This window comes from Puma concolor, chromosome C1 (genome assembly GCF_028749965.1).
Source record: "Puma concolor isolate L17-30 chromosome C1, mPumCon1.1.hap2, whole genome shotgun sequence".
NCBI lineage: Eukaryota > Metazoa > Chordata > Mammalia > Carnivora > Felidae > Puma > Puma concolor.
Genome location: NC_141674.1, coordinates 192,779,680 through 192,803,011, shown reverse-complemented (window position 1 = coordinate 192,803,011; position 23,332 = coordinate 192,779,680). Strand labels below are relative to the sequence as shown.

The window sequence follows — 23,332 nt, the reverse complement described above, 5'->3', positions numbered from 1 at the left end:
CAACAGCAGCCCGGCTGTCGGAGAAACCGCGTTTTCCAATCGCTTTCGCATAAGAAAGGATATTTTCAGGGCCACCGCCTCCCACGCCTCCATCAATTATTTGAACCTCACGGAACAAGGCCTCCTCCCCTCTGTGGGGTCAGCTGGAAGCTCCTCTTGTCCCAAGCCTCCTGCACCACCCCAGCGTGCCTTTGAGGTGGGGATCTGGGTTTTACCTTGTGGTTTTTGCCATGCCGGTACACCATCCAGTCTTCACCGTTCGTGCTGACTTCCAGCTTGTACGATTTGACGTAGTAGCCATTCTGGGTTTCCCTGGAAATCGCTCCTTGCGTGGCAATGGCTGTAAGCATGGTTAGAAAGTGCAAATCCACCTGAGGGAGAGCAGAGGAGGAGTGAGGGGGCCGCAGCTCCTGACAGGAGGGCAGCATCTTGCTTTTGCTTTAAAGGACACGAATGGAATACCCGGCTTACAAGTCGTGTCTGTGATTCCCTCAGAATCAGTGCCATCAGTTATCAGTTTGCAATTCCAAGCTGGACGGTTAATCTCGACTTATTGGACACTGGATTGGACACCTTTGAAACTGTAACTTGATTATTTTTCTGCTTTTCTCTTCTTTGCAAATCTGAATGGACGGTAGTCAGTTTATCTTAAAGGGATCCTTGAACATCTAGAACTGTGACCCCTTCTTACTGGACTACAGCCTGCCTTAAGTAGTAAAAGCAGATGCTATTCTAAAGGAACAATGGCTAAATCCATGCTGCTCCGCCCACTCCACCCCAGTCCAGTCCAGTCCAATTCACTTATGACACCCTTGTTGCAGCATCTCAGCTCAAGGCTGCTTTGCCTCCCGTGCCCTCAGTCCCTCAATCCATTGTGTATTTAGTCACTCAGGTCACTAAAGGGTCAAAGGGCATGCAGAGTCTGCCCAAGCAATTAGGCTTATGCACCAAGTCCTGACCTTTCGCTTGATGAGGAAGATGGCCAACATTTGGAGGCACCTTTCTCCCCACAACGCCAAACCCATTTGGAAATTGCTTTGGAAAAAACCCAAAGGAATGCCATTCCTTTGCTGGCCACGGCGTTTCTTAATGGCAACCTCTGTGTGATCAAAATTTAGCCAGCACTCGCTGGTAAAATTTGAGTCAGGAAGCATTTATTGGCTACTTACTATGTGCTCAGCATAGTAAGCAATTCAAAAGAAGTATGCGGGGCTGCATATGTGTATGACAGACAGCTGGATAGCAATAAGAGAAAGTTTATGATTGAGGCCCAAAAATAAGGAGTGAAATCAATGGGACATTGATTATAAAGGAGAGCGTTCTGGAAGCTTTGCAGGATCAGAAGGGTTTTTGGAGAGGCAGAGGAGACACAGTTACAAAATGGCCGGAGGACTGTGCTGTTCGAACCTCTGTGGACTCCCTGCAAGTTTCTAAGTAGCCCTTCTCCCTTTCCTGCTGCCTGTTCCACAACATCCTTCTCAGAGCGGAGGTCACTGTGTCACATCAGAACTAGGACAGGATTGTCAATGGGTCACAAGGCCGTCTGGTGTGTGTGTCATAAAAGCAGTCATTGCTCTAGCATGGACCCAGAAGCTGCTCTTCCCTGGGGGATGGGAGCTGGACCAGTCTGTAGTTTCAGGGTGATTATTCAACACAAACTGCAAGTCTTATTCAGAAGGAAGGCAAACAATAGTCTGAAAAGATGCCGCAGAGCATCTGGGCAACTAGAGTTTCATTCCCGGTAGTGACATTTTCCCATGTGTTCTATCTTCTCTGATAGCTATGTGCAAAACCTTCCTGGCAGGGCTCCCTCCAAGTAGCAAAGATCATGAGAGGCTGCCATGCTCAGCTAGCGACTCAAGTCTGCCCTTAGGAAGACGCCCTCCCCCTACCAAGTCTCTGATGCCTCCCTCTGCCAAGAATGAGGAAGATCTGGAACTGTTTATAGAATGTTCCATGGATATCTCTACTGAGAGGCAAATAGCACCCAGGCCAAACAACTTCTCCGAGGCCTGGTAAGTGTCACAAGGGCAGCAGCAGTGTCCATCTTACTTGTCATTTTATCCCAGTAGTTAGCACAACACCTGGCTAAGTCTATTCATGCCTGGCACCTGTGTTTTTGGACGGATGGATGAACGGGGTTCTCGAGTAGGCTGTGTTTATTTTCTTTGTGTCCTCTGTTCGCTCCAGGCAAGGAGCCACCTCCCTTGTCCACCAACACACGTGCCCTCTGCACACCCTCTAGTACATCTGAGTGAGTACCTGGAGATATTCCTTGCTGGAATCCAAGTTGGGTGTCCAGCCATTGTCGTCACCATGGAGGCGGCTTTGCTGGGGTGTCCACCTTCCATCAGAGTAGGAAGATGAGGCACTGATCTGTTCATTGGCAATCCGGCCGGATTCCATTCCCAGAGGGACATTGCACTGGAAGTCTGGGGAGTGGAGATGGTCAAAGGCAGAGTTATGTCTTTCAACCTCGAACCCCTGGGACTCTGAAAATGTTGCTCCCTCTTAGGGGCAAGTCCTTGCAGGAACTCGCTCGTCTTAAAGACCTCATTATACGCTTGCATTTTAAAAAACAACCCTGCCAAGTCACAGACTTTGACAACCCCTCTGGGTCTGAAAGAAACTAAATTGGACCTAAAAGAAGTCAGGCTGTGGGTAAATAAGAATCATCATACAAATTAAAAATACAATCTAAAGCACAAGAACTGTTGGTGCCGCAGGCTACGGATGCTCACAGACACCAGATGCACCGATATTGAAATACAGGTAAACGTGTGATAGACCCGTGGCAATCTGGGTGGGCTGATACATCGTGGGAAGCTTGCTTTATTAATAAACACCCAGGAGGCACTTTTGCTTCTTTCTTTCACTCAACTGTCTCGAGTTCTGGCACAGAAGACAGACATCACAAAGCAGTAAATGCCTGTCTTTGGGACACCTCTCCATGAGCACAGGTGTGTCACTCCATTCCCCTGAGCCACTTGCTTGGGCAAATGGACCCAGAAGTCACTGAGTCTGGCCATGCACCATTAGCTCAATTGCTGTCCTTCCCACGGATACCACAGGCACTGGTCAATATTTGTGTGTGCACGTGTCTGATAAAGACCAGCAATTTTTTCAGCTATCAAATCCACTCTCTAGCTCTGTGACTGAACTGGCCAATTGCAGACCCTGGTGCAATTTGCAATACTGTTTTCCTGTCACTCAATCTTCATGGGCTTTTTGAAGAAGCGCAAAAGCAAAACCCAGAACAAAACTCGTCACCTTTCCAGTAGGCTAGGCTGCCATGTGCGTAGGTAGGCATGCAATAAGCTGTCTACAGCCGTGGCACGATTTCCCCAGCTCCAAGCAGCCTTCAAGTACGTCTTTAGTACTTAAAGTTATCCTTTGGGTTTCTCAGTGGAAATGGCAGCACATGTGAGGCACACATCCTAGAGGAGCTGATGTGAAGATTCAGGAGGTGGGAGTAAACGTTGATGGAGGCCGGAGACTCACGGCCTGGATGGGAAGTTCCAGGGCAGCTGGAGCCAGAGGTACACTTTATGCTTTGCATGGCACCTGGCACATAGCAGAAGCTTGGGAACTGTGTATACTGGAAGCGTGCAGTGAAAGTGCAAGCGTGTACCAGTCTAGTGAGAGAAGCTCTACCCAGGGCCAGAGATGTTATATATATATATATATATATATATATATATATATATATATATATATGTATGTTTATTTATATGAGAGAGGTGTAAAAATTACTCAGTTTTCTGACAATGGCCACTGAGGCTTAGAGAGGGAGAAAAATAGCCTCAGACTCAAAAAATGTTAGCACAGGGTAGGTGACTCTATAAAGACGTCCTCACTAACCTCCCTTCCGTTCACAGATGGGAAAACTGAGGCTTGCGATGGCTCTGAGACTTACTCTGGGAACAACTAATTCTTGGTACACATACGTACTTTGTAAAGAAAGGAGTACCCAGTCGACATCTGTTCTATTTTCATTAATCTCTGCCTAGCAAGAAGATATAGCCCCCATTCCCTGAACTCAGATGCTACTATAAATTCTGGAGAACTGCCCTCTCCTCTCCCAGAGGCCAGTCTGTCTTCATTACATGTCCTCACAGCCCTGATGGAAGGACAGGACAGAGGTTCCCAACTGCCCAACTCACTGTCTGGTGGCTCTTGATGGACCAGGTAGTAGCGTGCAGAGAAGCCATCCTTGGCCACCGCCATGTCTGTGTGAAAGGTCAGAGAGAGGATCCCGGTCGACGAACGGAGTTCAGAGGGTGTTTTGGTGCCACAGTACTTGCCAATCAGGGGGCCGACTGGACATGCAAGACAAAGACAAGTCAGTAGACATGGGAAGGTCAAACTCCATTTCGATACATTTGCACTTGCCACAATCACCAGTCACTCCATGGAGCATCCTTTGGGTATGCCTTGGCATAAAAGAATGACCAAAAATAGGTCTTAAGAACAACACGTAGTATTTTTCCTGGACATTAAAAAGTACAGTTCACCCTTGAACAACACGGGTTTAAAGTGTGTGGATCCACTTATACGTAGATTTTTTTTTTGGAAAAATACAGTACACTCCTGTAAATGTATTTTCTTTTCCTTATGATTTTCTTAATGACATTTTCTTTTTCTCTAGTTTCCTTTATTGTAAGAAGACTGGGTATGCTACACATAATATATAAAATATGTATTAATTGACTGTTTATGTTATTGGTAAGGCTTCCGGTCAACAGTAGGAGATTAGCAGTTAAGTTTTTGGGGACTCAGAGTAATGTGTGGATTTTTCAACTGCATAGGCAGTCCAAGTATTGTTCAAAGGTCAACCGTACTTTCCCTGACCTGGCTTCATTCTGTTCTCTCCCTCTGTTCAGGGATGGGCCAGAAAGCTGTCATTATAATGCCTGTTCTACAGAAGAATAAATTGAGGTTCAGAGAGGTCACATGACTTTCCTATGCTCATATGGCTAGGAAATAACAGAGCTGTGACTCAAACCTGAGTTTTCTGACTAAGTCCTAGGCTTTTCTCAGGAAATGAAACTGCTTAGCCATCAAGTCTCCCTTATAGTGCAAAACACTAATCCTGACTACAAAAAGGAACAATTGGTTTCTTCACCAATACAGATTCTGCTCAAGACCTATGTTGGTCTCCCCCTGAGAAGCACCAGTTCCTCTGGGCCTTGGGTGATGCACCTTTTTGATATTTGTGATTGTATTAATAATAGTAAAATCATAGTAATAATAATGGTGATGAAAACAGTTTATTTATACACATAAGACACAGAGTTTAAGTGACCTACCCAGGGTTGCAGAACTGCTCAGAGCAGAACCAGGATTCAAACCTAGTCAGTCTGGCTCTGGCATCCTATTGGGGCATAGTGGTCACTGAGTCACTTTCTCTGGAAATCCTGACAACTTGGGGCAGAAAAGAACACTACCGATAGGTCTTCTCATCCTCATCCGAGTATCTACTCACTCTCCTCCTATCCTTCTCCAGAAAAATACCTCCAAGAAAGGAAACTGCCTTCCTGCAATTTCTCTGAAATCATCCTTGGTGAGGAATACGAAGAGAAAGTCATCATGGGTCATACACAAACCCTAAGGAGCTTTGAAGTCTTTGTTCTCTCTCTCTCTCTCTTTTATCGTTACTAAAGCAATTCACAGGCAAAGGCGAAGCTCCCGAGAAGGGTCTCGTGACAGCGACATCACTTACCATGAGGAATGCCGTCCCAGATGTCCAGCCAATCGTATTTGCAGTCTCCTTCGCCCACCTGCAAAGGGTCATGCTCCAGGTCAAAGGTCAGAAACTGCAGGATGATCTCCATCTTGGGTTTGGCCAGGATGGTAAAGGTACAGTCCAAGTTGTGTGGGTACTTCTCGGGAAATCCAGGGGATTCAATGGTCCCGTTGGGGCTTGTGAAGTTTTTTGAACAGTCTTCGGAGCCTGTATGTAAAAGAGAACTGTAGCATTAAGAAAGGAGAAGAACATGCCTTTCTCTCTTGCCTCTGTCACATGGGTTATTTACATGTTGGAGCCCCAATCCCCCTACTCGTGACGTTTTTGTTTTCACTGGAGTGGCCCTTGAAGCAACATACTCTTCACAGCCACGTCTCAAGCCTTTAAGCCAGACTTTCTTTAGGAGAGAAATTAGAGGAGGAGAGCTGGCGTGCTCTACATAATACAGTAAGATCAGCAATTGAGGAGTTGGGGAGTGGAGGGGGGTTAGAAAGAAGTGTGTGTGTGTGTGAGATACAGGGAGGGAGAGAGAGAGAGAGAGAGAGAGAGAGAGAGAGAGAGAGAGAAAGAGAGAGATTCTCTTGAAAAGAGGAACAGAGCCTTCTTTCTCAATTACTCAGCTGCTCGCTCCAGAAATGTAAGTTATTTCAATCCTTAAGGAAGGCTTGCTGATTGCCAGCAGGGAAAACAATGTTACCCCTTATTTATTGCTGACCTCAACACTAGCCCCTATTGTCCCAGAGCCAACCCAGTGCCCCCTTCTCCCTCCAAGATCCAAGGTGCCTCAGGGGAGGGGCAAAGGGGAGCTCGGGTCTCATTCATGTCATGACTATATTAAAACGAGCTGCTCTGTAGTGGCCAGACAATTAACAATCGACGTTTGTAGCTGGTGGATCACAGCAGGGCGTTGGGGATGTTAAAGGCCGCTCCGGCAGCAAGTTTGGAAAAATGTGGCAGTGTATTGACATTTGGAAGGCTTCTGGTTCCTTTGTGGTAGGGATGGCCTTGTTTTTTCTCCGAAGCTCTTGTGTCTGCTTTCCTGGGACTCACGGAGGCGTTCTTATTAAATGCCGCACACATTCGCATCCCGGTGCAGGCTTGGACGGCAGCAGGAGCTCTAAGAGGATTACAGCCACCGGATCTGCTAATGCCTCTAGGTGGAGTCGCATTAAAAGGGCCCTCGTGTGCTTTCACCCAGCCACCATTGGCCAGCGTGGGCTTCCGACCAGCCCCGGGACGCTGGGCCCACGGAGCAGCACGGGGCCAGAAGCCATGCCAGTCAATGCAGTGGATGTAAAGGCTGGACAATCGCCATTGATTTCACTACGCTCCGATTTTAAAATTAAAAAAAGCTAGCAGGATTTATGAGGAGGATAATAAGCACTCTAAGCATGAAGAAAAAATACAGAAATACTCGATAAACCAGGTGTTTACTGGCAGGAAGTGTCCTCTGGGGATCCCGCTGAAATATAACTGTGTGATGTCAATACACTGATCTTAGCCTGCAGCGATGTCTTTATCCGAGGCTCCTGCAGCAGGGCCCTCCGTGAGGCTCTTTATTGATGATGGCTTTCTGGAAAGCGCGCGTGTCTGACTTGGAAAAGGTGCCATGCAGATAAGTGGGAGAAAGGGGATTTCAACTTCCTTTAGCATCAGACCGGAAATTCCAACATCCCTACCTGCCCATCCATCACCTCTGCCTTCAGCCCAGCGCTGTGCCCTGGCAGCGTGGGGATGGGGGATGGGCGAGAGCTAACCTTTTCAGCATTCCCAAGGCTCCCTAAAGTGCCGCATCTCTGAGGCTCTGCACTCTGTCAGTCAGTCACGGGCGGCCCAGTGGGCAGCTGGGTCCAGAGGGCTGAGCTGGGACGGCCTTTCCCCAGTTTGTTTACCACTGAGCCCCCAGCTTTGTTTACTGCCAAGCCCCACGCTCCGGAGGGCCTCCTCAATGGTTTGGGATGAGGCAGTTTGGCAAAGCGAAGCCAGCTGGCCGGTCTTTGGGGGGCTGAGGGGAATCTTGAAAAGGTTAGTGTTTATTGCCATTGTGCAGCCTTCTCCATGTGGGTCACTTAGCCGGAGGAAATTAACTCTCTAGCCACAACTGGCTTCCAGAACCGGGAAAGGCATCCTGACATTCCCTCCTCAAGTTTGCTGTCTTGTCATTCCTTCTCAGGGCAAGGGGAATCCCCACCCCACCCCACCTCGTGCCCCCCCACAGGAGCGGGGAATTTTTGGTGGAATCTTTCTTTGGTTCCTCCCATCCATGGGGGAAAATTCGCCCACAAGGGACACCTAGTGAGTCGAAGACAGGCCCGGAGAATGCGACATTTTAAAGCACCCACAGCTTCCAGGGTTCTGAGGTCCTGCGCTTCACTGGTCAGAATTTTTCAATATGATATATATTCTTTTAACGCTTATTCATTTTTGAGAGACAGAGACAGAGCACGAGTGGGGAAGGGGCAGAGAGAGAGGGAGACACAGAATCTGAAGCAGGCTCCAGGCTCTGAGCTGTTAGCACAGAGCCTGACGTGGAGCTCGAACTCTTGAACTGTGAGATCATGACCTGAGCCAAAGTCGGACACTTAACCGACTGAGCCACCCAGGTGCCCCCAATATAATATTCTTATGGCAAAACAACCAACCAACCAACCAAACAAACAAAAACACCAAAAGAATATGTATCTATCTCTGACACATGGCTATCCATGGGTATATTCTCTGGCTTATTTTAAATGAGGAAGAAAGACAGTTTTATCCTTTTTACGCAGAACAGTCCAACTTGCCCATTACAACGGTGTATTCGGTCTGTAATCGTGCCACCTCATAGTTTGGACTGTGGTCAAAGTGCCAGAAAGCAGGCAGCTGGATGTTAAATGTGGGGGAGAGATCTCACAAGAGGGTGACGATCTTGGGACGAAAGGGGCGTCTTGCAGACATCTACCTAATCCAAGATCCTTCTCTGCAATGTGTTAAAAGCATCAGAGGTTAAAAAAAAAATAGCTCAGTCAACAAATACGCAGGTTCACTCAATGCTAAGATTGTCCACACAAGCTGGGGGATTTTGGCTGCAGTGAATGGTTTCATACCAAAGGACTCTGGTGTGAGAAGTGCCCACTCCATCTTTTTCCACTATAAATTTTACAATAACTCTGCAAGCAAAGGAAGAATCCACACGCATAAAGCTATTTAAAACATGGTGGTGGATTTATCCAAACTGAGCTGGGCCTGCCCTCAAAAGATGAATTCAGTTCAGGGAGCGGGAGCAGGGGGGCACTCCAAGTTTTCTCTGTCTGTGGATGACCCCAGAGATTTCAGATTCTGCGATGTCTTTGGGCACCAGGAAGGAAAACTTGATCTTGAACTTTGGTCAAGGGAGTCTCAGAAAACGAATGAACAAAAAAAAAAAACCCCACGTTTTCCAGTGATTCAGTTTCCAATGTTACTTTTTAAGTTATTTTAAAATTCCTTTCTCTGTTCTGCTCATGATTTGGCAATTCGAGATCCTTTAAGTCTGCGAGCTGTTTCGGTTTGCACTTTTGTATGTGAGCAGTCTGGTAATATATAGACGTGTTTAGAAACCACTTCATTCAGGGGAGACGTGGACCTTGCACTCCAGCCACATGTCCCCCTTTTGCACCTGAATTGCGGGTTTGTGTCTGTCAGTAGAATTCGGCAGCTGAGCTTCCACAGTCCTCGGTACCATTATTTTGGGTATCTGTGTTTACAGTCCCCGCCGCTCCCCCCGCCCCCCCCCCCCCAGCCCCGTCTTTCTCTATGAATCTGACTAGCAAACATAGCTGTTTGTTTGGATTTCTTCGGCATGTTCACGCATTTCTTTCATGTTTTGCGGATGACGTAAATTTTGTGTATTTTCTTCCAGGACTCCCACAGTGGAAATGTGGGTGCAGGGAGGGCATGGCATCTGGAAGAATGTTCATCTTCCTAGGCTTCTCAGCTTTGAATTTTGTAGCCCGCGCATGTATGTGTTTTACACAGTGTTGCCCTTCATGCTGAGGGCTGTTCTCTCAGGCAGGCCTGATGGCAGGTGAGAGCGGCCCCCAAGAAGACCACTGGGCTCTCATTTTCTCTCTTGCGTTCCCCGGAAACATGGCTGTGGTTGGCAGGGCTCTCTCCCACCACAGGAACCTCTGTCCTCTGTCTTTAGGGAGTCCTCGTCCTTGAAGTAGGGTGCCCCGTTGGTCCATGCCTAAGCCACCTTCCATGGCTGGTGCTATGGTGTCGAGGCATCCGCAGACTATCTGTCCTCAAAACAGTACTGCTCAGTTATGATACCCTCTGTGCATTGTAACTTTTAACATCAAAACTGCATGATGGATAGGGTTAACATTCATCCTTTCGGTGGCTTTCTGGAGAATACGGCATCATCCCTTGTGAAACACTAAGTCAGGAAGCATGAAAGAGACATGAACTTTAATGGTCCTGCTCACCCGTGTTCTGACTTCCCTCGGCCAGCTCTCTGGACGACCTTGCTTGGAGCTGTTTTCCGTTCACTGTCAGCACGGGAGAGCTGAGTGACAGCTTTAGCACTGGTGACCTTGCTATCTAATTGACTTCCTGGATCCCCTGCTTGCCACGTCACTCAATAGAGCCCTCATTTTCACAGCCATAGCAAGTTAATCGTACCTTTACTTAGTGCTTATACGCCTTCTGCCTCATATTATAGTTTTCCTTTCAGTCGACATATCTATTTACTTATGTTCATCCAATGACGTCTACTGTGCATGGGTTATGTGCCGAGGGACTTCACGCGTGTTTTGCCCTCTTCTAGTGTTTTATTCCTTTCTGTGCTCTCTCTCCCCAACTGCTCCCCAGCAGAAGAGGGTATGATGAATGTTCCATCTGAGCTGGTGGCACGGACTGATCTGAATCTTGCGTAGGACTCTAGGGAATGTGGACTGAGGTATTCAGGAGCCTGACACCAGCCCCCGAGACACTGGACACCGCAGACTGTCAGTCCTTATGACCTCATGTGGGTGGGAAGCATGGCAGCCCGTGACAGACGGGCCTTCGTGAGACTCGTGCCCTGGGACACTCTGTGCTCCCACTGGGGCTTGGAGATGGCTTGACAGAGTTCCCTCGGCCCGCCCCTTCATTGGATTCTTCGTTCTTACTCTCAGGCAGACAAATCTGACAAATATTTAGACAGAGTGGATATAAAAAGTGCTTTCAGCAGCTACCACTTCCTTTCAAGAACTGTTTAGTGAAAAGAAAATATATATGAATAGGTCCCCTTACACTGAACTCAAGAGGCGCCGGACTTGGGCCTCTCGACGACAAGGCGGACAGCCTCCCCTTGTACCAGACTCTGTCTACAAGTTGTACAACGGAGGCTCGGGAGGGGCCGTGCTGGTAGATGCGGTAGGAGCCCGTGAGGCAGGGAAGCAGGCTGGGGGTGAGGGGAGAACTGGAGGGTGCTTCGCTCAGCCTCAAGATAATGAGCTCTCACACTGGAGGGAAGGGCATGCCGCTTAGAGTGCTTCAGCGTAGCTACTGAACTAGCGAGTTACGAATAAAAGTTGGCTCAATCCAGTTATGGAAATAAGGATGGCCTCATGTTTTCAGGGCCTCAAGTAATCTGAGGGGGACCTCATGGAACGCGGGCAGTCAGCTTAAAAGAAGTGAAGTGTTCTCTGTCTCTTTTTCTCCTATCTTTTTGATTGCTTTTCCGGGGGCAGCGGTATCTGCATTTAGGAAGCAGGGGTTCAACAGGTAGAAGGGGTAAAGCAGATCAGCAAGGGGGATTCCTACGAGCCACATTTGATTTTAAACGCTACTGCATGACCCCACTGGGAGGATCATACTAAGATCTTTAGAGACTCTAAATACTGAAAAGATTATGTCCTTCTGCCCATGAAATCCCAGATAAAGGCAACATTAAACCATGAAGTAATCAGGAGGACGTTCAACTGAGTTTTGCTTTCCCCCCACGAGAAAAACCACACAGAAATCTAATTGTGATTTAAAAAAAACACACACAGAAATCAAATTCTTTTCGAAAGTGGTTCTCGAGTTAATTGACCCTCTTACACTTTTGGTGCCACAAACAAATGCTTGCCTGCCTGCCGGGCAGCACCTAGAGCTCTCTCGAGTTGGATCGTAAGTTAAACTGGGTTTTCATCTTGGGCTGTCACCAGGGTCACCCTGAACCTCTCTTCCAACTTCAACAACTTTTGTAACCCCTCCCATCCGTCTCACTGGGCTCCATCCATGTGCATATGATTCTCACACAGTTCCCTTACACAGTGCCCCACAGCCAGACACAGAGGGCAGCTACCCGTCCTCCCGGAGGTGCCCAGCTCCCCGCTCTCCACCCGTGACCACACTGACCTGTCTTGAAGATCTCATAACGCAGGGAGAAGCCTGCCCCCTGCCTGGCGTAGTCGGAGGTGAACTTGATGTAGAGCACGGAGCCCGAGGAAATGATGGTGGGTGGGGCGATGTTCCCGCAGTGCTTTCCCAAGAGGTCTGCAGATTCACTGTCCCCATCCCGAATCTCAATGAAGTCATACCTGAGTGAGGATGGTACACAGGGGCACATATGAGCAAAGATCACGCTCAGGAGATGAAAGGGACCATTGTCTCACTCCAGCTCCTGTGCCCTCCATTTCCAGATGTTCAGGTGTTTCAGAATGATAAACAAAGGGCGTTTAGGTTTGCTTGTATAGACCGGTGAACCTAGATATAGGAAGTTGCATTGCCTTATTGAAGCCATGAACAGAATGGGCGCCTCAGTGGATGGCTAGGTTTTAAGGCCTTATCTTTTGCCCACATACGAGCAGTAGCATCATTCTATCAAATTATCTCAAAACAAACATTTTTCCTTCCTTCCATAGCACCACTTTTATTTCCATCACGATCTCTCTGAATCTTAGTCTTTTCGTCTTAGCTCTGCATCACTGAGAGTCACTTAACCCCTCTGAAATCAATTTCTTCATCGGTAAGATGAAGATAAAAATATCCAGTTCAGAAGGCTGGGCTGGAGATGGAATGAAAAGTATAAGTAAGGTGCTAGGCACCGAGCCAGGCACACTGGGGACAGTCCTGGGATATTTGTTTACTTTCCTGCCCTCTCTCCCATGTTTCCATTTTCTCCTGGGTCATCCCCTCTTTCCTTATCTTTAATTGTCAGTGACAAAGGCTCCCAACCACGGGCCCCCTCCCTCCTTGAGATGACTCTGCAAAGTTCACATCAGCAATGTCTCGTCAACAACACGTTTTTAAAAGGAATCAGCATCATATTAGATAAGGCAATAAAAACCTTTCTCCAAAAGCAGGGGGTGAATCCTCAGGGACCCAGAGTCTATGAGCAAATAACTATTAGCCTCAGCAAGCTGCTGAGCAGGCTGCCCTCCCTGTACTGAAGCTTGAGCTCATTTCAAATAGAATCAAACTGGCCCCAGGTTGGGGAAGACACCTCAAAGACATCCTTGGCTCGGTTCGTGGAACGGCACACACACCATGGGTGACATTTTATCTGTACAGGCACACAGATCCAGCCTTGGTGGGTGCTCCGGCAGTCTTCACTGTGCCGGCTCTGTGCTCCTCCTCTGGGTTCCCAGTAAACATCCCTGTCTCAGCGGCAGAGGTGGGACATTCCTTCCCCACCAGCTCCCTGCAAATTGTTGGCCACTGCACGATTATTTACCAACAACCACCCATTTCCTTGTCTCTCCCTGTTTATTTATTTTCCATCAATCTGTTAAAACAACATGTAAGACATTTCTTTCTGGGGGGGTAGAGAGAGGGCCTGGAAAAGCTACTCTCTCTGGGATGTGCCTGCAGACTCCTGCACACACACGGGTCTGTGGGAGCTGGCTGCCTGTAGAAGTGGCTCGTTTGAGCTGGAGTGGCCCAAGGCCTCCCTGCAGCCCCCAGGAACCATATTTCAGATTGCACAGCCACTTATGGATAAATAGGCCTGTGAAGGAAGTATAAGGAATGCACCAGGATTAGTGCAATCTGAGACCCCAGAGGGCTGGAATCCTACAGTCAAAAGAATTACAGAAGCTGGTTAGGCTGGAAAAGACAAGATGGCAGGGTTTCCCCCCAGGAGCTCTGAAGAGACAGCTACAGATTGAGAAAGGCAGTGGGGGTGGGGGAATCTGCGAGTTCAGTTTGGGAGATGATGCTGCCTTTGAAAATGTGCCTCCCCACTTCCAAAACCAAAGTGAAAAGACACTTAGTTTGTTCTCAAAGGAAATTCCCCAAACCCTCTGGAAAATCCCTGCTTAGTATTTCCACACTGAGGTAAGCGCTGCTGGACGGTCACTCTCAGCTGAGTAATGGTGATGCCTGACCAGGGTACACAACGGTGGAGAAGCCGGCTGTGTTCAGTAGAGCAGACACTACCCAGTTCCCCTAGAGCAGTGCATGTATGAATCTGCATGGAAGAGTCCCGTCCCCCTGGCCTCCACCCCCCAGCTAATCCCAGAAGTAGAACTGGGTTTGGATCTCAATTCAGCCTTAATAGCTGGGTGACTTCAGGCAAGTTACTTAACCTTTCTGATCCTTAGCAATGGGGAAAATGACAGTAAAATGGGATATTAGGACCTTCCTCCTAGGGTTGTTGTGAGATTCAAATGACCAATCTAATCCATATCTGGTGTCGGTACCCAGCCTGGTAGGTAGTGACTGCTCAATGAGTGTTCATTGTGATTTATTGTATTCCCACACGCATTTCTGGGGTGAAGAGATACAGCAAGTGAGTAGAGGTGCAGTATAAGCGGAATGAACATCTGTTAAAACATTTTGGAGTGCATTTGGGCAGAAATGTGACAAAGTCTTTAATCCAGCAATTCTGCTGCTGGGAATTTTTTCCTAAGAAAATAATCAGACAATTGTGCAAAGATGTACATGCCTCCTTGTGCATGTATAGATATAAGAAAAACAAAAGTGAAGGGCACCTGGGTGGCTCAGTCAGTTAAGCATCCGACTTCAGCTCAGAATCTCGTGGTTCACAAGTTCAAGCCCCACCTCGGGGCTGGAGCCTGCTTCAGATTCTGTGTCTCCCTCTCTCTCTCTGTCCCTCCCCCGCTCACACTCTCTCCCCCTCAAAAATAAACAAACATTAAACAACGTTAAAAAAAAAAAGTGAAAAGATGGTTCGTTTATAAACAGCATCATATCTAAATGTCCAATGGAGGGGGTGGTAAATCAGTTTTGTGTTTATAAAATGGAATACTCCACTGCTATAGTAGGTGACACTGTGGTCTAGATATTTTGTTCTTATGGGAAAATGGCCATGCTGTATTGTTAGGTTAAAAAATAGATTTTAAAAAAAGCATGTGTTAAAAACATATACATATACACACACATATACACATTCTTACATATACATAAAGAAAAATGTCTGAAAGACTACCTACTAAAATATTAACAGTAATGAGATATATATGGGTGGTGACATAATTGGTAATTTCTCCTTCCTTCTTTGTTCTCTTCTATTATCTGAATTGCTTACAGGGGGCTTGAATTTTTTAAAAAGCCACAAATATATAAAATAATGCTGCTTCCATTAGGATTTTTTTTTTTCATGGTGACAGATGGTAACCACACCACAGCGGTGAGCATGGCAGAATGTATCCAATTGTGGAATCGCTCCGACGTGCACCTGAAACTGACATAACATCGTATGTCAACTGTACTTCAGGAATAATAAAGACAGAATAGAATAAAAGAAAAGGAAAAATAAAACAAAAAAGAATTTTTTTTTTTCAAAGTAGGAGAGCTGAGAAAAATAACCCAGCTCGCAGAACACAGCGGATGAAAATGTAAATACCCTCATCATCATCACCACTTCCATCATCACCTGTCTTGCGGAACCGTGGTGGGGACCAAATGAGACACGGCACTGGGTCACCTACAATAGTGCCAGGGGCATGGCCCACGCTCGGTAAGTACTTAAACACTTTTTTTTAAAAAGACCACCAGATACCTCCAGTGTTTCTGTTGCCAGTGTTTCTGGAAAGGACAAAGAGAGGCCCTGACGTCCCACTGGCTGGTTCATTAGAAAGGGAGGGTTTTATCTGGTTGCCTAATCACCCATGGAGTAATTTAGGGGATTAACACAATCAGCGATGAAGTGGGGTTACCTAACAAACGCCATAGCTGTAAGCTGGCCTCAATTTACTCAGTGAATATACCACCCCAAGTCCTCTCCTGTAAATGCTGGCAGCTACGAATACATCCCGACGTATTTACACACGCAGAGAGAGTGAATGAAGGGATGCATTTTTTGAAAAGGGTTCACATAAATCAATCACATTATAAATTTTCTTTCTAGAGCTTGTCATTTAAAGGACCCCTCTGGTGAATCCTTTTGTGAAGCAAGTAATCAGCTCTTACTTAAACTCCTTAGAAAAACCAGATTTTCCTCTTAGGTTTGCTTGAGGGGAAAGGGACCCAGAGTTACAGTTGGGTGGCTAATCGCCGTCCCCCCGCCCCCCGCCTCCCCGCCCCCACTTCCAGTGCCCGGGATCTGCCCCATGGAGGGGCCCCAGTTAACCACCAGGTCTTGTTGCTCGGCTTCCTGCATAAAGGGCACACACCAGATGACATGCTGACTTCACACAGAACGTCTCACTTACGTCCTGTGTGCCTGACTCATTTGGGGAAATTTTTTATTATTAGGGATTTGCTACAGCTGCAGTAAATCTCCTTAGAAATTTCAGTGTTGTCAGGTTCATTTGGAAGAGCTCACAGAGGATTAGGAAGTTGGTGGCCTCGGCATAAATATGGTTCCGCATCTAGCATCTGATAGCCAGCGTTTGTTTGGTAAAGGAATCTGGGCTCTAAACTCGGGGCTCACCCCAGCGACAGTCAGGTAGGATAACCCGCAAAGCCGTTCCTCTTCGAACACATTATTCATTTTCCGGAAGAAAACATAAACCAGCTAACGGACATATTAACTACTGTGTTTGCATTTCATTATTCGTAATCTCCCTCAAATGAAAAAATTCCTTCCAAAGCTTTCACGCTACCTTTTGTTATTTTATTCATTTATTTACTTTGCTAAGCCCAAGTAGCCACTTCTACTCCTACCTTTCTCTTTCTCTCCACAATGGTTCCCGAGTGCCTTTTTCCTTTTCTCCTCACAGATTCCGCCATCTGCCTGTTGAGCATTTGTCGAGAGAACGTTTTCTGTCCGTTCTTCCTCAACTTCAAAGTCTTAATTTCTCTCCCCAAACCCGCATGTGGGGCGTGGGAATCTTGACGGCGGAATTAATTTTCAGAGACCACGGGAGAGGTATGAAAAAGCAACAGTCTCATCCTTCCTCTCATCACTAAGGCCAACATGAAAAGGGGCTTTCTGCTTTCCATAACTCTATCCACACGTGACGCTTCCCAGCAGGCCACCAAAACGCTGGGTTAGCCAACCGAGCCTGTGCTAGAAGATCCACTACACATCAGAGCCCCTGTGCACACCCAAATCCTGAAGCCACAACCTTTGCCAATCAGTCAGTGCCTCCTTTTATGCTACTTGTATCACAAATGATTAAGACCTCACACTCTGCACATGGCAAGCTCCTTCCAGCCTCTGGGCCTTTGCACTTGCTCTTCTCTCTGCCTGTGATACTCTGCTACCTTTTTCTACGGCTGGTGCCGTCTCATCCTTCTAAGGGTAAATGTCACCTCCTCAGAGAAGCCTGCCCTGACCACCCTATTTCAGACAGCATACCCTTATTCTCCAGCTCACCACCGTCTTATTGCCTTTATTTATTTATTTTTTTTTAATTTTTTTTTTCAACGTTTATTTATTTTTTGGGACAGAGAGAGACAGAGCATGAACGGGGGAGGGGCAGAGAGAGAGGGAGACACAGAATCGGAAACAGGCTCCAGGCTCTGAGCCATCAGCCCAGAGCCCGACGCGGGGCTCGAACTCACGGACCGCGAGATCGTGACCTGGCTGAAGTCGGACGCTTAACCGACTGCGCCACCCAGGCGCCCCAGCCTTTATAGCTATTCATCGGTACAGGTCTTGTCAATATACTTGTTTATTTGTTTAGAATCTGTGTCCTCACTAGATTGAAGGCACCATGAGGGCAAGGATCTCACCTTTGTGCTGCTGAACCTCTCGTGCTTGCACAGTGCCTGGAGGGCTCACAGTTTTTTGTGGAGTGAGTAAACGGATGAGGGACCTAAGGTTGGTGAATTCTGAAGAATTCACTCTGTGATGACGTTTCCTGAGGGGTTGGCTACACTGGGTCCATTTTGTGGACTTTGCCTTTGTGTTCTAACACATTCCCTGAGCTATTCTGGTTTTATCTGGAAACCGAAATGTTGCCTCATGACTCGAAAACACGAAATATAACATTTTGAGTGGAAGAAACATCTCAAATCATGCTGACAGCATTTTCACTATTAGCGGCAAACAAATCAACTATAATTAAAATGCTGTCAAAGTGATTTGAGATTTTTCTCACACTTTCAAAGTTCCATATTTCATGAGTAGATTATGGAGGCCAGAGAATTTACCACCTCCTGGAGTGCCTTTCTTCTGGGAAGCTCAAAGACATCTACAAACACTGTCTTATTAATCCTTACATTAAAACCTGCAGGGAAAATAGGAGGAAAAAACAATGCTGTCATGTACAACTTCTCGGTGAAGAAGCTGCCTAAGACACAAAGAGACCGTGGGCAGGTCTGCAGGATGCTGAAGTCTCTGGTCCATTCAAGGCCAAAGGCAGGTCACCTGGTCTCCAGCTCAATAGTGAAATCCAGCCTCAATGGAAAAAGTAGCTCACTGTCAGGGCACATTTTTTTAAGTAGCAATTGTCATTTCCTGGAATTTCTCCCTTTCATTGGGGCTACCCATTTCATACGAAGCTGGAACATCAATGCGAATATCAACGGGAAGAAGTACCGATCATTTATTGAGCATTTATTATGGGCTGGACCCCTGTTTAGATAGTCCTTGGTTTAATCCTCAGTGAATACACACCACACCCTGTTATAGCTACCACCCGTTTACAGATGCAGAAACTGAGGCTCAGAGAGGCCAAGTGACCTGCCCAAGTCTGAGGCAGGCTTTACCCCCGGGTGGTCTCACCATTGGGCAAACTGGCCTCGCCTCCATTCTTTTGTCTCACTGTTGGATAAAGATGTGAGCGCAGTAAGAATAACAGATTGCCACAGTACAATACCATTAGAAGGTACTGGGTAGAAAGAAACCGCCTGGTTTCAGTTAGAAACTTAACAGAATCTTGCTCTTTTTATTTAGCTGTTTTGTTTAAACAAAGCCCACAGGACTTGCCAAAATTAATAGACAAATCTTACCAATAGAAGCAGTGAGCAGATTTGGAATTCATGGTGTCAAGATCCACCCAGCTCTGCTTTTAAGTGTTCAGATGGGATAACATATTAATTTTTGCAAGTGAAGTATTTTTATAAGCGCATATATACCCATATGTGAACATATGGTCCATCGAGTGAGAAAACAGTACCCTGTGTATTTATAAGCTCTTAAAGTATCATCTAGAGCATGTATTCTTAAGCCCGTGGATTTCCAGTAGGGTCCGCAGATGAGTTTCAGTAGGTGAGGGAACCCTACAAGTCAAACGCAGAAATTTTGTGTTTGTGTATGTGCACATTTTCCTAGGTCTGTGACAAAAATAATCTTAAATCACTGTTACACAGAAACATATCTGTCTATAAATAAGCGTGTGTGTTCTGAGAAGTGTAGTACATGGGCTTTGTGGGTACACCCATCCAGTTTCCAGCACTCATTAGTGGCCTGACTGCAGGCAAGGCATTTCACCTCTCTGAATCTCAGTCTCTTCATCTATAAAATGGAAAAAATAATAGTCCCCGCCTTATGGGATTGTGGGAAGGACTGCCAAAGTACATACAAGCCCAGAAGAGTCCCGGGTGCCTTAGAAAGTCACCGGGAGACACCGGCTATTTTTACTATTCCTCCTGTTTTTATAAAGCGGGGTGGCGGACGTGGGGGAGAGAAAGGTTACATACACGTAACGTCGTGGAAACTGAACACGTGGAGATGGAATGAAAAGTCATAATGGTAGAGACAGTCTCGGTACCCCCCCCCCCCAACCTCAGTGCTAGCAGTGGGGGTTTCTAAAAATCCTCCTTCCGTACAAATCCATCAATAGTGCTTCAGTCACTTGAGTTTTTGCGATTTCCTTTCCATCTCATGTTTCTGAGCCCAGGCTAAAATCAAACAACCTGTGCCTTTCCCCTCCCCCCGCCCCGCTCCCCACCTACAGGTGGGTCTTGAACAACCACCCAGCCTCCCTCTGTTTGGTGAGTTAATGCATGTCAACAGCTCAGCACAGTGCCTGGCACAGAGCAAGTACTCAGTAAAGAAATGTTCGTCATTATTGCCGCTATTATTACTGTTGTTATTGTTATCATTTGTGAGATAACTACGGGGCTCGAACGGTGCCAAGACGCTACATCTGTTTGCGTATTTGTGTCGGTGCTGCTGCCTTTTTAACAGCGACTGTTGGCAGTTTCATTTTCTTCCTTCATTTCTTCCCACCACAAATCTCTGATACGTGGAGGTTATCCGCAGTCCCCGCACAGCCAGGGTCACCGTGCCTCTTTAGAAAGGAGGAAATCTGACCACCCAGCAAAGGAAGTATGTGAAGAAAATAACCCAAAACAAACCGAAGGAATGATTCCAGAAAACCTTGAAGGCAAGAAAATGGAAACTACAAATAACATCTATTTATAATTGCTGGTTGTTTTCCGCAGAAGCCCTGGGATGATGGAGAGGGGCCTGCCGATCTCATTGTTCCTGACGGAGCAGGCTGCCAAGAACGCCTCGCGACGTGAGGAAGGAGGCCGCTCCAGACAGGGCGTCTGATAAGTCTCACTGAGGATGAACTTTCGGAGAATTAAGGGCACGCAACAAAGCCTCCGGCACTTTTCCCCTGACCCCCTGGCTGAACACCGCTTCCCCCACTGACCTGGCTCCCCAGCAAGACGCATTCCTGAGGCTGTATGGACACAGATCTGTTCCACTCCCGGACCAGTGAGCACTCTGGAGGCTGGCTTGGGTGGAACGTGTTTGCTTATGTAAGGACTGATTTTCTAGGCAAGCAGTGCCAATGTGAAGTTTAAGGCTGCTGGGCAGGCTCTTTTCGGCACGACGGTTGGGTCTTTTTTCTGTTTGCTGTACACGTCTATAAAATCCTCACCCTGCAGTTAGCTTAAAGGGCCCCTTGTTAGCATTTGGTAACGATACTAGAGTGGGAAGGCGGTAAGAGGAGCCCATAATTTATGTCTGTTTACCAGTAGGCTGGCGCTTGGATGGGAAGGTGAACCCCAGCAAGGCCAGAGACTGCCTACACTGTCCTACACTGGCCTGGGTCAATCAAGCTTGCGTGCCTCAGTTTGCCTCATCTCATAAATAGGAATCATGCCTCTGTGACTGGTATCCACTAAGGGGAAATTGGAGCACACCATCCCAGGGCTTGGCATGCTGGCGGCATCCTTGCATTTGGCCGGGCAGACAGTTCCCTCTGGAACAGGCGCTCACTAACCCTGGCTCCCAGAGGGTCTAATTGTGAGAGCAAATCATAACCTTCCCATCTGTCCGAAAAATGGGAGCCTGCTGGGAATGAGGCACACTGGGCACCGGGGAATCAAACACTGCGTCAGAAAAATGTTTTTCTAAAGGTTTGGGCTCCCGACCGTTTTTTCTATCCCCCCTTTGCTGGCATCCAGCCTCCATAACAAAACTTAGAAAATACAAAGCTTGCCTGAAAAATGTACCACGCAGAAATGCAAGCAGGGGACAATTTGGGAGTACGTGGCTGGTGTGATGGGCCCCGTCCTTGGATTTCACTCACTGCAAGCTTCAGGTTACCGAGTTCAGAGCCTCTCCGGACTCCAGCGGCAGACTTGTCGCCATTGTGCAAAAAAAGCACCTTGGTGTGGAAAGGACGGGCCTGCGCGAATGTCCAAGCAGGAAGGGCTGCTGCCACGCCAGGGTGGAGATTCTGAATTTAGTACTCGGTGGCCAGTCGGCTGGAACGGCTTCCACCTCGCAAGCCGCCGCTGGCTAACTGTGCTCTCCTCGACGGCTGTGTTGTGCAGGCACTGTGGCCGCAACAGGCGCAAAAGCAGCCCCCTCTACCCCGTGCACGTGGAAGCACGCGCCGCTCCCCGTCACAGACACGGCCCTCTATTCTGAAAGAACTGGCCGGCATCTGTCGGGGGTGGAAGGAGGGAACGTTCGGGAATACCGGGTTCTCTTGGCCGGAGGTTCCACAAGACCAGGAGGAAACAGGTCTAGAAAGGACGCCACCTTCTAGGAGAAAGGGAACCAGATTGCAGGAAGTCTCCCAGCAGGATGGGAGCAGGCTGAGTCAGACGGTGAAGGACCTTTATACATCCTACAGCTGTCACGGGCTGCTTGCTTTGGGCAGGAGCTGCTGGCTGCCTGGCTGCACGGCCCTCACGCCGTCGTTGGGGGGGGGAGGGGTTGGGGGAACGCTGGTGCCAGGGGTGAGCTGTGAGGGCCACACAAGGTAAGGGGCCTGGTGGGCAGGAGGGCAGCAGAGACCCCCAGAAGAGGAGTCAGTCCCCCCCCAACACGGAACCCAGCCGCCTGGCCCGAGGCTTAGACCGAATCCCGAATCTGCCCGGACCTCAGTTTCCCAGTGGAGAAGACCAAAAATGAAAAAAAAAAACCAAAAAAATCCCCAACTTTCTTACCCTCCTACCACTCTCAAAGGGATGACACATAGATAAATCACTTTGAACTTTCAGATGAAAGGTGCTCTATAAACTCCAGGTCTCATCAACCGTAATTGTTACGGTAATTATTTTAATGATAATAATGATGATAATGGGAGAAAGGGGGGGGGGCGTGGGGACGAAACCTCCTACCTTGAGACAAAGAAAAACTCTTCCATTAAAACCTGCATCACGATTCCTTCTGCTTCAAGCTCTCAAACCGTCTCCTTCAAACTGCCAATTCCTGGGCTGAAATATTATTTACTCCTTTCCTTCCCAATAAAACAATTATTTGTTCCACTGTTCTCCCGCTCGCTCACTCTCCGGTGTGTCTGGCTTCGCCCTGACAGCTCAGCCATGGACTGTTTACATGTCTCGCTCACCTCCAAGACTCTGGTTCAGCTCCATTGACACTGAAGGCAGGAGAATTCTCTCTGTGTGAGGAATCAATTACTTCCGCTGACACTCTATTACTAGCCCTCACGTCTTCAGATTCCAGCTGCAGAGTGAGGCGGTGGGGGGATGGCAGAGAATTTGAAGAGGATGGCGAGGGGGGCTGGAGGGGACCGGGAGGTGGATGACAGGGGGGCAGAGGAGACCATCGACCGAAAGGCAGGCCTCCACCCTGTATTTAAAGTCACAGATCTCTCTCTCCTTGACTGCCCTGCTGGCATCCAGAGGGGACTGCATGGCAGAAAGAGGCAAAGAAAAGGAATAAAAAACAGAAGAGGACAGGAAAAGACTCGTCAAGGATGTCTAAGGAAATCAGAGAGGCCCCAAATACCTAAGGACGGGAACAGCAGGTGACAGCTCTAGGTAAATAAAGGCAGCTTTGGGGGTGGCTTTCCAATCCCAGCTCTACCC

The 23,332-nt window shown here is 47.7% G+C and overlaps 1 protein-coding gene across 5 annotated transcripts in view; it reads right to left on the bottom strand.

Moving 5' to 3' along the window:
• NRP2 (neuropilin 2) overlaps nt 1-23,332 on the bottom strand; it is a 116,965-nt gene that overhangs the window by 69,262 nt on the left and 24,371 nt on the right. For all 5 annotated transcript variants that reach the window (XM_086719412.1, XM_086719414.1, XM_086719415.1 and 2 more), the window contains exons 3-7: nt 12,095-12,276; nt 5,723-5,953; nt 4,164-4,319; nt 2,263-2,432; nt 216-371 (exon numbers count right to left, since the gene is read on the bottom strand). In XM_086719412.1, coding sequence (XP_086575538.1) covers nt 216-371; nt 2,263-2,432; nt 4,164-4,319; nt 5,723-5,953; nt 12,095-12,276 — 895 coding nt within the window. The remainder of the gene's footprint in view (nt 1-215; nt 372-2,262; nt 2,433-4,163; nt 4,320-5,722; nt 5,954-12,094; nt 12,277-23,332) is intronic.